The sequence below is a fragment of the Pleurodeles waltl genome, chromosome 4_2, assembly GCF_031143425.1.
Source record: "Pleurodeles waltl isolate 20211129_DDA chromosome 4_2, aPleWal1.hap1.20221129, whole genome shotgun sequence".
NCBI classification, from domain to species: Eukaryota; Metazoa; Chordata; class Amphibia; order Caudata; family Salamandridae; genus Pleurodeles; species Pleurodeles waltl.
Genome location: NC_090443.1, coordinates 672,569,648 through 672,585,660, shown reverse-complemented (window position 1 = coordinate 672,585,660; position 16,013 = coordinate 672,569,648). Strand labels below are relative to the sequence as shown.

Here is a 16,013-nt window from a genome sequence, read left to right as displayed (position 1 = left end):
AATGCACATATCTAACCACTCATAAGAAGCACTTTTGGGTGAAAAGGTAGGGCATTGAGCATAATCCACTTAATTTTCAAATAAAGAATACAATATTGGAACACTTGGGTTGGAAATCAAAACACCTGAAACTTACCACCTAGATCACATTTGGATAATCTATATATATTTAGTTATATGAATATGCATTATGTGCTGTATACATTCCAAAAATGCCTTCAGATTATATACGTTTAAGAATTTGTTAACTGAGATTGCCTCAGCTAGAAAGTGATATAAAATAGCTACTTTTACTGATTAGAGATAATAAAATGAACAGAATCAAAGATCACATTTTATAACCGAATGAAATTGGTAGTTTTCCCCAGTACCTTCTTTTCTGCCACATTTGCTCAAAAGCATCAGCAAGTTCCACATTGGTGATTTCTTCCGAGTCCTGAAATTTCAAGAAGCCATTTCCACCATGACCTGGAAGAAATGCCCAAAAGATAGCAGCTGAGCAGTGTCTTTTAAAATGGCAATTTTATAAAAAAAAAATAGAGGTAATATTTTGTGAATGCATAAACCAATAAGGTTGTCATAGTTCTGGCGCAGGCCACTACTCGGTGTAAAGCAATTTCATGTACTTTTTGTTGTAACAGTGTATATTTTTAAGTTTGTGTTCAGTGCTGCGCATGGGTAATAAAATGGCAATGTCAAACAATAGTAATTGCTTTAATAGTAGGGGTTTGTAACTAGCAAGAAACACAATTTTTTACTCAAAGTACAGTCATAAAGCATAATCTTTTAAAATTGTTATTGTAACACACATTACAACACAATAGGGCAAAATGTAGCTTTCATAAATTCCATTCTGGCCCTTTTTTCCCTAAGCATATTTTTCTCTTTGCACACTTTCTATACAATATGCATATGTTTGTTTGTATGAACGTGTGGGATCTCTGTACATCGACCCAGCCACAAAGCAATGGAGAGTATATTACTATGGGGCAAATAGTGCAGAGCTTATCGGGAAGGGGCAAGACCACATCTACCAAATAGAGGGGATAGGCAGAACACTAGTAACAGGGCAATGATCATATGCTTCTCTCTATGCATTCCTCCAACTTTGCCGTGTATATTTGTCTTGTTTTATTTTGTACTACTTACATACGTATTCTTTATATCTACTGTTTGTTTTAAAAAAAAACAAATACTAGTATTTCTTCAAATATGCAAAATATTTTGGTATTTTTGTCTTGAAAAATGTAGTCATCGCACAAGGTTTGTTGACATTTATTTTATTAAAACATTTCTTTATCCGGATATCTTTCTTTACGTAGCATTTTTATCTGTATACATTTTTTCCTTGGTAAATTTGTATCCTTTTTCTTTTACAGGATTTTTCTGAACAATTACTGTTATATATGCTCTCTGCAAATTGGATTTTTTTGCTTTATCCTTGTGCATTCCATTATTTCCTAAACTTCCCTGTACCACTTTCTCTCTGCACTGCTATTTAGTCACATTCAGCTATCAAAACAGTAATAAAGAGGTTTTTCTAACAGATGTGAACTTCTTTTGATGTGTATTCCCGCTAATAAATTGTTAAAGGGTGCATCATTGCCCAATTGTCATTTAGCCTGTACCTGGCTGGCCTAAACTAACATTTGAACAAAGCTAGAGTGTCCCCCTCCCCAATTTAGCCCATCAGAAAATTCAAGCGCTGTAATATGTGGAGGACAGTGTTAGTTGACTAGACCCATGTCGGCCTGCATAGATCGCTGGGTGCACTGGCCTATTATTGTGAGTTAAGCACCTTGTTCATTATTCTAACCAAGACCAAGTTTATAATCTTTGGCCACAAACTGATCAAAATGATTCTTGGCCCATATACAACAAAGATCAAGAAGGTATCATCCTACAAATATCTGGCTGGATGAAAGAAGCTGGACTACATCACACATCAAGGCTCAACTGATGTTTAATAATTCCTTAACATGAGTTTTCGTCAAACTGGATAGAACCTTGTTGTGTTCAGACTTAAGAGCCCTTATGAAGGTGGTTCAAAGTAAGTAAGTTAATGTCATCAGTGGCCTAGGGCAAGCTGGCTTTTGAAAATGAGCTAGCAAATAGGCTGGGCAAAGTTCAATTCAACTGCTTCAGTAAACACTTCTCTTCAAGACTGCACCACACAAGTCCAAATACGATTAGAGTTCAATCTGACAACACAGCACCTAGTACTTAATGCAAAGTTCCTGTCTTTTTGATTAAAATTGGAAAGGGCCACAACTCTAACTTTAAAATACCTTCTGTGGTTGGTAATAATACAGTAGAAGGCTGTTTAGAAGCGCATGGTATATGGTCTGCCAATCTTCCAATTAATCAGATCTCAAAACTGTTATAAAAGCAGGCCACAATAACCTTAGCAGGCCTCAACAGGAAGTTGCTGAAGGAGAAGTTTCATGGATATTGTCCAATGGTCACTGTCAAAGTACTTATCTCAGCTTCTCCTTAAGGATCAAAAGAAACAAATCATTAGGATCAGGATTAGGGCTGAAAGCATACTGGTACGACAGGAGGGGCAGTGATATGGATAATGTGTGCAGAAAATGTCATATGGAGTCTGCATTGCTCATCCATTTGGTTTAAATTTGTACAAAGCTATTATCCCCCTAGAAATTTTGTCTGTGTCCAATGTTTAGGTCAACACTTATACATGCATGTAATGAGGCAACTGAATGCTGCTTAGTGAGAAAATCCACCCAGCTAAAAGTTGCCTTCTCAGCCCTTCTGGCTCCAACAGGGGAACCAAGCTCATCAGGTACCCTGTAATTGTCTGTGCCCCTGATTTATTTCGAGAAGGTTTGACACAGGGAGGGGAATAGGCAGGTTTTAAAAGTCACCTACATCCAGAGGCAGAAGCCTTGTTTGATCACTCAACTAGTCCACTGGTACAGAGTTGAGACTCAAAGCACTTTAACCAGCATTTTCAATGTAGACTCATTGGTGGGCCCGAACCTCTTCCCGTCGCAGCAGTGCCATGATTAGCAATGTTACCCTCTTTTACAGTGGACTTAACATATAGCACTTTAAAACATTTTAGCCTTTTCTTGGCAGGCTCTTTCCCCCTTGATTGAAACTGTACTGTATTTTTACACCTCGTAGTTGATTTTATACAAGTTCAGTCTTTGGAAGGTGCAGAATGCAGCTATATGAATTTCCTGGGGCCAGTGGATCTGAACACATTCCTATCTGTTTATAGGTGTAACAAGCAGAGAAGGTCCACTTTTAACTTTTGTAGGTGAATATGCTTGTTCAATTTTATCTACTATGAATCTGCCTCTCGGTAAATGTCAATATTTTTTTTTTACTTTCACCTTGGGGGCGTGGCCAAGATGGCGGCCAGAGCGGACGCTTAGGACGAGCTCCGCTCATGGCCAACCACTAATTGGCAAATATTCCTGTCCCACAGGGTAGCCAGACTCCCACACTGACGACGCAGAGCCTCCGAGGTCTCCGATTTCCAGCAACACAGAAATTGACGCACAAGACGCCCTGATCGGAAAACACCATGGCTGTGCTGAGACCGCGAGCCGAATGCGGAGAAGGAGGCCTTCCCCCTACGCCTGAAGACACGAAGCTCACGACAATAAAGAGAGCCGGGCCCCAGGACGCCGCACTGGGCGATAAATAACGGGACGGACGGCTGCCAAAGAAAGTCTAGGCCCCCGGGGGGAATAGCAAGGTACCGGGACGGCCCTTGCGCATCGGTGTTGCGGGGCAAACACGACAGGCGGCTGCATCACCTCAACGAGCGCAGGAGAGGAGGGGAAGCCGGGCGGCCACGCTGAAGGGGAGCCCTGTTGATACTTACCCCCAATATTACTGAAAGGAAATAAGTACAGAATAAAAATTAAAAAAAAAATAATAATAATAATAATAAATAAAACGACTACGAGGCACAGACTACATTGGGGGAATCTGAAAAAATACAGTCTCAGAGAGGAAGGGGATGCCCCCCCCCCTTCCAGGAGGATTATATAAGTCTCTCTTGCTGCTAAAGAAGGGGAACTGAGACCTTCTCCCCCCTATTCGTACTGAGATTAATACAGAGGCGGATCAGAGGCTGCAAACAGAGACACCGGTCTCCCTCCACCTCTCTCCCCCCTCCAAAACTTTAATATAACAGTAGGAAACACTGCAAGACTCAAAGACATTGGTACTCGGATGTTTGCCTAATCCTGAACTGCCCATCTTTGAGGAGGGGTGACGCACTCACACCACGCTGACTTAAGGGCCCCAACACCAAGCCAAGACAAACAAGGCAAACTTCTTGAAAATTGCCACCCGATGATGCAGGTTTAACCAACCACGGCCTCCCTAAACGGTCAACAACACTACTGACCAACACACAAGGTACCCTACTGGTACATGAAATAAGTGGCGATCAGACAACGCAGGAACGAAGTAGGATGGCAGGACACAAAAAGTATCTGGACTTTGTCGTGGCACTTTAAAGCGACACAACATACGACGAGATCCGTGCAGCTGGTGAGTTGCTTAATAGGAAGTGTAACCACGGGCAAACATGGCTAAACCAAAACCACAGAGAGTACACACTAATGCAGAGGCAGGGACCCCCCTCTGTGAAGGAGAACCGGGGAATCAAGCAAATGCTTTGCAAAGGATGTCCGAAACCCTGACCACCCACTCAGCGCAATTCGATAAAGTGCTGCAGGCAGTACTGGATACCAAGACCTCACTGGAAGGGAAAATAGACTCAGTGGTCCTGGAAGTTAATCTCCTCTGCACGGATCATCGGAAACTAGCAGACAGAGTCACCATCACTGAATCGAAACTTGAAACGACCCAACCAGCAATAACTGAAATGAAGGCTCAAATTAAACAAATGGAAAACGAAATAACACTGCTACAACGAGGAGCCGAGGATGCTAAGGGCCGCTCACGTAGAAATAATGTTAGATTCCTCGGAATCCCGGAACGTTCAGAGCTTCCTAATGCTGAACATTTCCTGGAGCAATGGCTCAAAGACACGGTGCTACACCAGACCGCACCATCGATGCTAGTAAAAGAGCGAGCACACCGAGTCCCGGGCGGACCGCCAAGGTCGGGCGCTCTGCCCCGCCCGCTGATAGCAAGATTCCTAAACTATTGAGACCGAGATCAAGCGCTGCAAGGCTTCCGGGCTCAATGCCCTGTCCGCATGGAGAACACAGAGATTACAGCATGCCCGGACTACAAAATGGAAGTCCAGCGTAAACGGGGCATTTTTTTAAAAGTGAAGCAGGTGCTCCGAGACAAGAACATCACATACTCTCTCTTGTTCCCAGCCCGAATGAGAGTGATAGACTGTGACAGGACCCTCTTCTTTTCATTGGTGGAGGATGTGTGGACTTGGCTGCACGCCAAGGGACTGGTCGATCCCGTAGGTGAACCTGATGGCAATGAAGAATGGCTGGTACAGCGTCCCCGTCGGAAGAAGAAAACTAACATCGGGATAAAAACACGCCCCTCAAAGCTACAGGCTGCGGATGCGCAGGCACAAGCCCTCTAAGAGGCAAATATATTTGCAACAACACAAACACTGATCAGAAATGAAAACAGAGAAACATACTCGAACTCTTCACGTGGCCATCTAAGTCCCCCTTTGTCACCACTAATATTTGGCCCCGATCTAACACCTTGCACGGCTGATGACATATGAAACACAGAAAGTGGACTCAGATACGCCAAATTCTGATGTACACAGAGACATAAAAGAAGGACAAGAGACACAAAAGGACCCAGAACTCCAGTGCAGACAAGGACACCAAGGTTCAGTGACTCAGATACACTACGCCCCCCCCTGGCTGGAAGGACAGCAGACAGGGACACGGAACTACACATTGGATCAGCCTTAATTCTAAAGCCGGATGAGGTCGGGAGTCCGGACGACCGAACTGTCAGGGAAATTTGTTTTTCTACGGGGGCCAAGACTACTCTGACACCAAGAATCTCCTCGACCACGCCTCCACACCCACATGGGTTACCGAATGGACCTTAAACTGAGTAACGTATTGAAGGCTCCGGTTGTGCCGCACAGTTGGTTATGGTTTTGGTTATTGTTAATTTTACTACGCCATTATGCTTTCCTCAACACATGCCATGTAATATGTGCTCGAAAGGGGGAGGTGACTTGGGGGGGGGGGGGGGGGCACTGTGCCGACGGGGACTGTCGACTGGGAGGAGGGGACCGTGGTGGGAGATTAACTCAATGTCATGGCTATATATAACTTTCTAACCTGGAATGTAAGAGGGATGGCTAATACCTCCAAATGTTGCAGAATATATAATCACCTTAAATGCCATACAATAGACATAGCAATACTTCAAGAAACCCATCTCCTGACTGACGAACTGGGCAGAATAGGCAGACAGTGGGCGGGTACAATATATGGCACGGAAACATCGGCATATGCAAGGGGAGTACTAATATGGATAGCCCCCAGGGTTCCATACACAGTTCAACACAAGCAAAGAGATAAGGACGGGAGGTATGTCCATTTTAGAGGAGAATTAGACGGGAAACAATTGTCTATAACAGGAATATATGCACCCAACAGGGAGATTTCCTGCTGTCTACTTATGCAGCTCTATCATGGGATCCATCAATACCCAACATATGGGGGGGAGATTTCAATTGCGTACCAGACGTATGTATGGATCGATCTCACCTTCCACTCGAGGGTGCCCAGAGTCGGAGACTCACAAGCGCTGCAAATTGGGCTGATAGAAAGGAGATAACAGGATGTTTGGAGGATCTTGCACCCGCAGATAAGGAGTACTCCTTCTTCTCCCAGTACACCAACTCCACACTCGGATAGATTTGCTACTGTGCTAGAGCAAACTCACTCAATTCTTAGTCAAGGCATCATAGCCAGCTAAAACTATATCAGACCATTGCCCATTGGTGGCAACAGTGCAATGGGGCAGGTTGCCCACACGCACTCCTGCCTGGCAGTTACAGACGTCCCTGCTGAGTGACCCCCCCTTCCGAACTGAGATAGCAGAGGGAATAGATTCATATTTTAAAATAAATACAAATTCGGAAACATCAAGGGCAGTGGAGTAGGATGGACACAAGGCAGTGATAAGAGGTATGTGTATGGCGGCGTCTGGCGGAGTTCGTCGAACACTAAATGTAGAACTGAGTAATATCAAGAAGAGACTACAGGAGGCAGAGAGGGTGATGGAGAGGGACAGAGGGGACTGGAGGAATATGAGTGAACTGAAAAAACAATGGGTCGAAACTGATACGCGTTTGCGTAAATTTGATTACCGACACTAAACGGCACGTTAACATGCGAGGGAGATCGCTCCAGCAGGTTGTTGTCCTAGTTGGTGAAAGGAGGACAACAACAATACACCATAAACGCTATCTGGTTAGATGAAGGAAACATCGTCAATACACAACAGGAGATCAACGAGGCCTTTAGGAAATATTATGCCACTTTGTACAGGTCGGGACCCCCACCCACCCAAAGAGCAGATGAGGGAGTTCTTTCAGACAATTCAATTAACCCAGCTGACGGAGCCACAATTGCAAGATCTGGAGAAGCCTATAGAGCTGGATGAGATCCAGCAAGCTTTGAAACAAATGTCCCATAATAAATCCTCAGGGGGGGACGGGCTCCCGGCAGAGTATTATCAGGTCTTCGCAACGCAAACGATAACACCATATCTGGAAATGCTGAAAGAAGCATATGAGCGTGGCCACCTCCCAGAATCACAACGGGAAGCAATTATAGTAGTCCTCCACAAAAAAGGACGTGACCCACTGGATGTTCGGTCCTACCGACCCCTGTCTTTATTGAATTCCGACTGTAAATTGTTAGGAAAAGTGCTAGCAAATCGTCTTCTCCCATTGATGCCAACACTAATCCACCCGGATCAATCCGGCTTCATACCCGGCCACAGTACTCACACAAACATAAGATGCCTGTTAAGATTAATAGCTGAAACCCCGAAATTAGATCACTCACGAACAGCGGTTTCCCTAGATGTAGAAAAGGCAAGTGATACACTAGGCCGGCCATACCTGATGGAAGCCCTAAAACACATGGGCTTTAGAACCACATTCATACGCTGGGTTACAACGTTATATGCGGACCCGAAAGCCAGAGTGAAGACAGGCAGCACAATTTCTGAAAGGTTCACGATAGGCAGAGGAACTAGACAGGGATGCCCCTTATCGCCACTCTTGTTCGCACTGGCTATTGAACCACTCGCAGCGCGACTACAACATGAGGCGCCGAACTGGGGAATCCCAAATGGGAATGAACATAAGGTCGTCTCCCTATATGCGGATGACGCACTAATATACCTGCGTAACCGATCGGAATCCTTACCGGACCTATTACAACTATTAGATACATTCGGAGACATATCAGGCCTGCGAGTAAACAGGGCAAAATCATGTCTGTTTCCGATGCAATCAACTCTGCATCCCCAGAGAGAAACAATATCCACACACAATTTACAATGGTGTTATACTACCTTCAAATACTTAGGGGTACAAATATATCACGACGAACTGGACCTCAGAGAGGGGAATCTAGACCGAACGATCAGATCCATAAAAGGCTCGATGCCCTTTGTGTGTTCACTCCCACTCTCACCCATGGGGAGAGTGGCAGTAGGTAAAATGATAATATTACCCTGAATCTTGTATTATTTTTCGGCCTTGCCGATCAAGCGTCCCTAACTAGCCTACTAACGGACCTTACGCGGAACACAGGACGTCGTCAAGTGGCCATCACTAAAACCTATAGGCCACTAGAGAAGGGGGGGGATGGGCCCGCCTCAGTTTGAGCTGTACTATGCAGCAGCACAAATACACTGGATCATGGACTGGATGCGTAACCCACATGACTCAGAGGGGCGAATGGTGAGCACTTTGTTAGGACAATCAAACGTATTAAATTGGCTCATCGGCCGAGAAAATTCACTGCAACGCAGTAATACGCTGATGGAAGTGGCGGAATGGATATGGCGCCGATATGTGATGACGAAGGGACGTACACCGCCGTACTCACCTAGAATACCATTACTAGCAACTCCGGGATTAAACAGCATAAAAGGACAGTTCAAATTAGGTACCTGGGTCACTAAAAGCGTACACACAATCGGAAATATATTCGAGGAGGGCCATTTACTGTCGTATGAGACACTAGCCAACACGTTCGATTTAGGCAGGGGCACATTTCTAGCGCATAGGGCACTACAGCAAGTAGTGCGCAATACTTGGTGGAACAACAATAGCGAGCCTAACACCTCGACGATACTCCACGAGTTATTGCTGGGGGCCGGTGAGCAATCAGATATCTCCTGGATATACAAGATACTGCAGGATTACCCAGAAGAAGTTCAGACACAGGCAAAAACCAGGTGGGAGGCGGCCTTGCTGTCACCTCTACCTATACAGAAGTGGAACACAGCACTGGCAACTACACAAGAGGTGTCACGCAATGCCCGTTTCCGGTACACACAATTTAATTACTTACACCAGACATATCTGACTCCAGTCAGGTTAAAATGTATGTTCCCACAATCCACCCCAGACTGCCCAAGATGCAGGACGCTGGAGGCTGGTTTTCTACATATGATGTGGAGCTGCCCTCCGGTGTTCCGTATATGGCAAGAGGTGACGACGCAGACGGCTACCTGGTCGGGACTACCCCTGCTCCCTACCCCAGAGTCCTGCTTATTAGGGGTGCGCTCAAGACGAGGAAAAGACAAACGCAAGGTCAGTGCATCTGTGTCTCTGTTTATCTTACTTAAACGCTTAATAGCAATACAGTGGAAATCGCCCAGCGCCCCAGACATACACCGATGGACGTCAGAGATGCTACACTGGGCTAAGGCAGAAACACAGGTACTACACACAGTACACAACAGTGGAGTGAAGATCAAGGGGACGGACATATGGGACTACCTCATAGAGCAGCTTGAACAAAAAGATGACATGAGACCCCCTTGAACCGTGAATATATTACCAACATGTATGTTCCCATGTCAAGCACTGTCACTCCTAAGATTTCAATATAATGAATAGCCGGTCTCCCCCCTCATTCTGTGTATAACCTCTTGCTTCCCCTGCTTCCTCTCCCTGCGGTTGACAGCCTCTTCCCTTCTCCCCCTGTACCCCCCCTATGCCTTCCCTTCCGTTCCAACCCCTTCTGGATACTCCCCCCTCAATCGATCAGACACATGTTGAGATCATTCATGAACAATTTTACTTCCAAATGGCGTATCACCGTTAATTTTTTCTTTTAGAATGCTGTATAAGAGACCTGTTGATGTATCTTGTGGACAGAAGAGATGTACTAGATACAAGGCGATCTGATATTATAATAATTTGCTGATATGAATACCTCACTGTAAAATAATGGATGAAAATTAATAAACATATTTACAAAAAAAAAACATTCACCTTGACTGTAATGATTAATAAGTGTACAATTTCTTATTAAATATATATCTTGTGAGATGTACTTGTTTTCTGCACTCGTTCTGCTACTTCTTTCTCATTGGCATTTACATACAGCTCAGACACACATACTTGGCCTGTGTAGTAGGATTTAACCCTGTTAACATGGTTTCCACAATACTGAATCTAGGTTGTACTGTTGTATAGCTATTACTAGCCATATTTTAGATATGCTATTTTAGCAAACTAGGCCTGCCGTTGTGCACTGTAGCCCAGGCACATTTTATTCAGCATCGCTTATTTTTTCTAGCATTAGGCACTTTTGCAGTGTTTTATTTTCTCTATCTATTTGTTCCTCCGCCTACGAAAGCATCAAGTTCTTAGCATTTCACTTTGTGCTTTCCTCAGGCTACAGTCAGTTAGGGTTGCCAGCAAAAGTGGTACGCTGTGTCTCCTACATTCACAGAAACATACATGTTCCTACATGGGAATCCTTTCTAGATTGTCGACTGTTTTATTATAAGAACACTCTATTGTCCAATACACGTTAGAGGGAGATTCCAGCCAGAGGACCACAGCTGCACGCTGTTGCTGATTACCTTTGCTACAGCTGTTTCCTTAGCCTACCAAATCCCTGGCCTATATGGGGACGGTGTCTCTCTCGACTATAGGCTTCCTTGCTCAGGTATGAGGGATGATGTCTTCCCAGGGTGAAAACACGAAGGACAGATTCGAGCTTATTCTGGTGTGCTCTACCATAGCTTAGGTAGGAAAAATATATTTCACTCCTAATGATAGTATAGGGGGACTGTTTTTTGGTTTCACACTCCTTGTCCCCCTTTTGCTTTTAGTGTGTTTTATCATCCTAGTTATTGCAATATATGCCATTTTATCTAAGATGCAGTTTCTTCAATAAACCCCTTATTGAACTATACTCTGCCTCTGTTGTCTTTGCCTATGTGAAACTAATGTAACAGAGAAAGGAACAAGATTTGATCGACCACGATCCCCCTGAGGAGTCTTTCTTGTCATGTGCCCAGTTGCCACAATCATCTTTGTTCTTGGGCAGAGATGAGGCACTGCTAGTTAGCCAGAAAACCCGGTTTAGGCCGACAGGCATCACATGGTTGTACTTAGTACTCCACAATCTATGCAATTCTGCTGCCCAAATCCAGTAGCCTCATTAGGATAATGAGAACCTACGCAACAGTACCTTGTTGGTGGTTATTTTTTGTACTCTCAGATTTTTCACGGCCTATAAATCATTTGAGGTGAGCTTTTTAAATTGGCTGGAAGTTTTAAATACTCACCATGGCAAATTAACTGGAAGTAAAGACAGATGGAAGAATGAGCGAAGGAATAAACCAAGAGATTGACTGAATGTATTTTCTTGATCCTAATCTTCTAGCCTCTTAAATTTGTACTATGACAGCTTTAAGGGTTTTAAGGTGTGTGGGGTTCTACACTGTATCATGGGATGAAGAGTGGCCATGATGCTTCCTCTACTGCTAGGTTTGTGTATCAGCAAGATCTGGGATTCCTTTCATAAGGCAAGTACCTTTGAACCCAAATTTACAGTGAGAAAGCACTTCATATATTGTATCAAGTTATCTTGTTCGTAATTTGCCTGGCACATTTACCCAGAGTCAAGCAACAGCAAAAATCCCAGTACATCTCAATGCACTTGCATTACTCATCAAACAACTCTAGCAACACTTAGCTGCAAGCGTGATACCAGTTCAAGCTATAGAAGAATAACTATCATGATATACAGTGGGGTCAATGGAATCCATGTTTGGCTCGTTAAAATTACCATCTGAACATGGAGACTCTTTTCTGCAATGAGACCAGTCTGCAGCCTAAAAAGGAGTAAACAGGCAGTGCCATGGAATGGATGATATTCTAGAAAAGGTGCAGCTTGCAAAATAAAACTCATCCTTTTCTTTTACAGAGCAGCATCCCATATGGAATTCAAAAGCTAATGCCCTGCTGAGGTTGGAAATTAGACTATAGGACCAGAGGCTTCAGATTATGTAGTCTCTTCTCTACTTTTATTTTCAGCAGTCATGATACTGTAAACTATTTCACAGCACAGTGGCAATCAAAAAGAAAACATTGTGTCCCATGAGATCCAAGAACTTATATGTACCTGTAAATGCATTTGACACATAAGAACTGTTACTTCTTTTCTGCCAGGCATGTTAAATACATTTTTCCATTACGTTATTTTAAATATTAATTAATTAATTAATAAAAGGCTTTACTTATACCTCTTCATTTCCGGATTTTAGAAGCTGATTGTGCAGCATGCAGACCTACGTTTTGCTTTTTCTAATTTTGTCCTCACTGGTGAGGTCTTGTGGAAGTGAACTCTAACTTCACTGAGTGCCCACGCCAATTTGACCTCTCCTCAGACATATGGTCACACAGTACCCATCCTCTCCAGCAGTGTGTCTCTGTTTAAATGCTAGCCCATTTCTCCTGCATACGTTCTGCTTTGCTCTCCTAATTAGCCAGCAGCAGACCTCGACCCCAAACAAACCGTTTCAACATGATCCTCTGCCTGCTCTCTGTCCTTTTTCTCTCCAACTTATACAGAAAGGCTTAGTCATGACTTCTCTGCCCGCCTTTATGGGGGCTAATCCAGCCTCTTGTGTAAGACCTTCAGTGGTTCTCTCCATTTTTAACAACCACATTAAACCTTTCCACAAGGCTCCACTATGCACCAAGGAGTCACCCTACTTAAAATAAACCAGGGTTGCAAACACAGATTCATTTTACAGCTTTAGCTGTAGAAGCAATATTTATCTGTCTCGTTCAGAGGTGCTCCCCTTCTTTATACAGCTGTGTCTGAGGCGGTAGTGAGTTGCCTATGTACATGAAAAAGGGTGAGTTAATTATATTGTCACATTTGGGGACTTAAGTTGATTCTGCCAGATCAGGTAATCACTACCAATAATGTGCCATAGGATAATCTCTCAAACATTCTGGATCATTTGACTGCTGATAATGCTGTTGACTTATTTATTCTTCCTGAGAGACCCACTTTGCACCAGATTTTACAACATTACGATCAGAAGACCATCTTGGCATCCTTGAGCTATACTTCCTTCCTGAATTGTTTCCCAAATTACGTGCTGGGATTTCAGGGACCATACCCCAGATGACCAAAAAATACCTGTCAAAAATTGAAGCCCTGGAGAACTTGGGGCCAGATGTACTAACATTAGAAATACCGAATTCCTAATGTATTAAACTCCTTTGAGTTTCATTAACAATTCCTAGTGGGTCGCAAATAGACCTACCTCATGCATATTAATGAGGTAGGTCGCAATCTGCTACCCATTAGGAATTGCAGCTATCACAGGGATGGTGGCCTGCTGGGCTCAGCAGTCCACCATGTCTGTGACTGCTTTTTAATAAAGCAATCTTTTTTTTTTTTATGTAGCCTATATTCCCTAAAGGAAAATGGAGTGCATTTAAAAATAGAAACAATTTAACTTTGCAGTTTTGTTATTTAAGAGACCAAGGGACCACTGCCTGCTCTTAAAAATATTATTTACATTCTCAAAGGGAAAGCGGTCCGTTGGGGTATCCTTCCACTTTGCGAATAGGTTATCACCAGTCTGAAACTGGTGGCAAGGTATTACTGAATTGCGACCAGAATTTAGTCGCAAAACAGTAATACATATCATACCAATTCGGTATTTGGAAGGAACGCCCCGAACCCGCCCCTTCAAAATACGGAATCACAAAAACAAACTGTGATTCGGTAACAAGCTACCAAATCACATTTTGCCTTTTGTACATTTGAAAAAAATGCTTTGTACATCTGGCCGTTAGCCAGCATATTTAGATATGTTTCTTAATGCTCCTGGGGAGAAGAAGAAGGAGGAAACGGCAGGCAGTGTGTTCTCTACTCCAGACAACTTTGACGAGGATTTAGATTCTCATGCGTTCAGCGAGGATAATGATCGATTCTGGTGGCCCATGCCAAAAAAACAGAAGGCACGAGGATTCTGATGCAGGAGAGGAAACATCCACAACTTCAAGGTTACTCCCTCTCTTCTTAAGATACTTTTGATCCAGAAGAAAGTGTCAAATCTTGTTCTTCAGAGAAGACTTCTTGCACAAAAGACAGCCACATTCACCAAAGTAGACTTCAGAAAAAAATCCAGAAACAAGTCTGCAAAAGACTTTGGGCCAGATGTAGCAAAGGTTTTTCCCCATTCTGTGTCTATGGGAAAAAGCGTTCGTACATATGGCCCATAGTGCTGAATGCCCAAGACCTACCCTTAAAGGGCAAGTGACACCAATCCTGGGCACTGACCACCATTTTGGGCAAGTTTATAAAGGACTCTAAAAAGGGCATTGATAGGTCTTAGAAGGCACTGGAAGACACTTCTTGATTTGTCAAGCTCACTTTCCAAGCTTTTCAATTTGGCCTTGAAAGTCATGAAACAGGACACCCCTATTAACCCAGATGTTCCACCAGCTTGGGTCATCAGTGTCATTTGTCTCCTGGGCAATGCCATTACGCCCTGTTTTCAGAATACTGTAGGTCCATTCTTCTATGAATCCATCCCAAGCTGTGCAAGCTGACAACAAATGTCTGCTGGGAGATTATCGTTTGAGCACGCTTTTTTGAAAGAGGTGGCTAAATTGGTTAGTACACTTACATTTCTCAACATGGACCGAACAATTCTTAAAAAAGTTTAGTCACAACTTTTCACCAGGGCTGTCAGACATAGGAGCCGCTCTTCCTGCCATTTATCCTACAAGGCTGCATTTAGAGGAAAGCTTCTACAGAGTGGTTACTAAAATCACAACCAAAGGGCATCCCTTCCTGCCCATTCAGAGGATGAGGATGCATGCAGAGGCCTCAGTCGGAGTTCAGCTAATTCTTACTTTCACGGCAACCTAACAATCTTCATCTCTACAGCTACAAGGAAAGATTTGCCATTATTTTCAAAGCTGGCAGAAAAGCGAGATGCATGGGTCGATTTTTCAACAGTTTTAGGGTTTCAGCTCAACTTTTATTCCACTCTCATCCAGACCAAACCATTCAAACATATACTATTTTAAGCATAGAACAAAATGTTATAGACCAAAACATTTGTTCCTAAATTGAGAACCAGAGCCTCTAACCCAAGTGATCTTAATCCCAATGGTTTCCTCAGCAATACTTTCCTTATGGACAAAAAAGGGTAAGCTTCTGTTTAGTGATAAATCTCAAGGAATTCAGCTCTTGAATCCACAGACACTTCAAGAAAGAGGGAATACATCATCTGGGGGACCTCTTAAAAAAAGGCAACTTAATGGTATGGGTGGAAGTCAAGGATGCTTACCAAGCAGAACCAATTCACCCTCCTCATTGCTGCTTCTTTCATTTTCAATGGAGACAGGTAACAATAGTTTTTTGTGCTTCCACATGGATTCTCTTCAGCTCCTTGGCGCTTCATGAAGTTACTGAAGCTGGCTGTGGAGATGGCAAGCTTGCAGGATTCGTCTAATCAAACATTTAGACATTATTCTGCTTATG

General features: G+C 43.5%; 1 protein-coding gene across 1 annotated transcript in view; it reads right to left on the bottom strand.

The window, feature by feature from the left end:
- PIGK (phosphatidylinositol glycan anchor biosynthesis class K) overlaps positions 1–16,013 on the bottom strand; it is a 452,024-nt gene that overhangs the window by 292,748 nt on the left and 143,263 nt on the right. Inside the window, exon 6 of the mRNA XM_069232253.1 lies at positions 372–468. Within this exon, the coding sequence (XP_069088354.1) occupies positions 372–468 (97 nt within the window). The remainder of the gene's footprint in view (positions 1–371; positions 469–16,013) is intronic.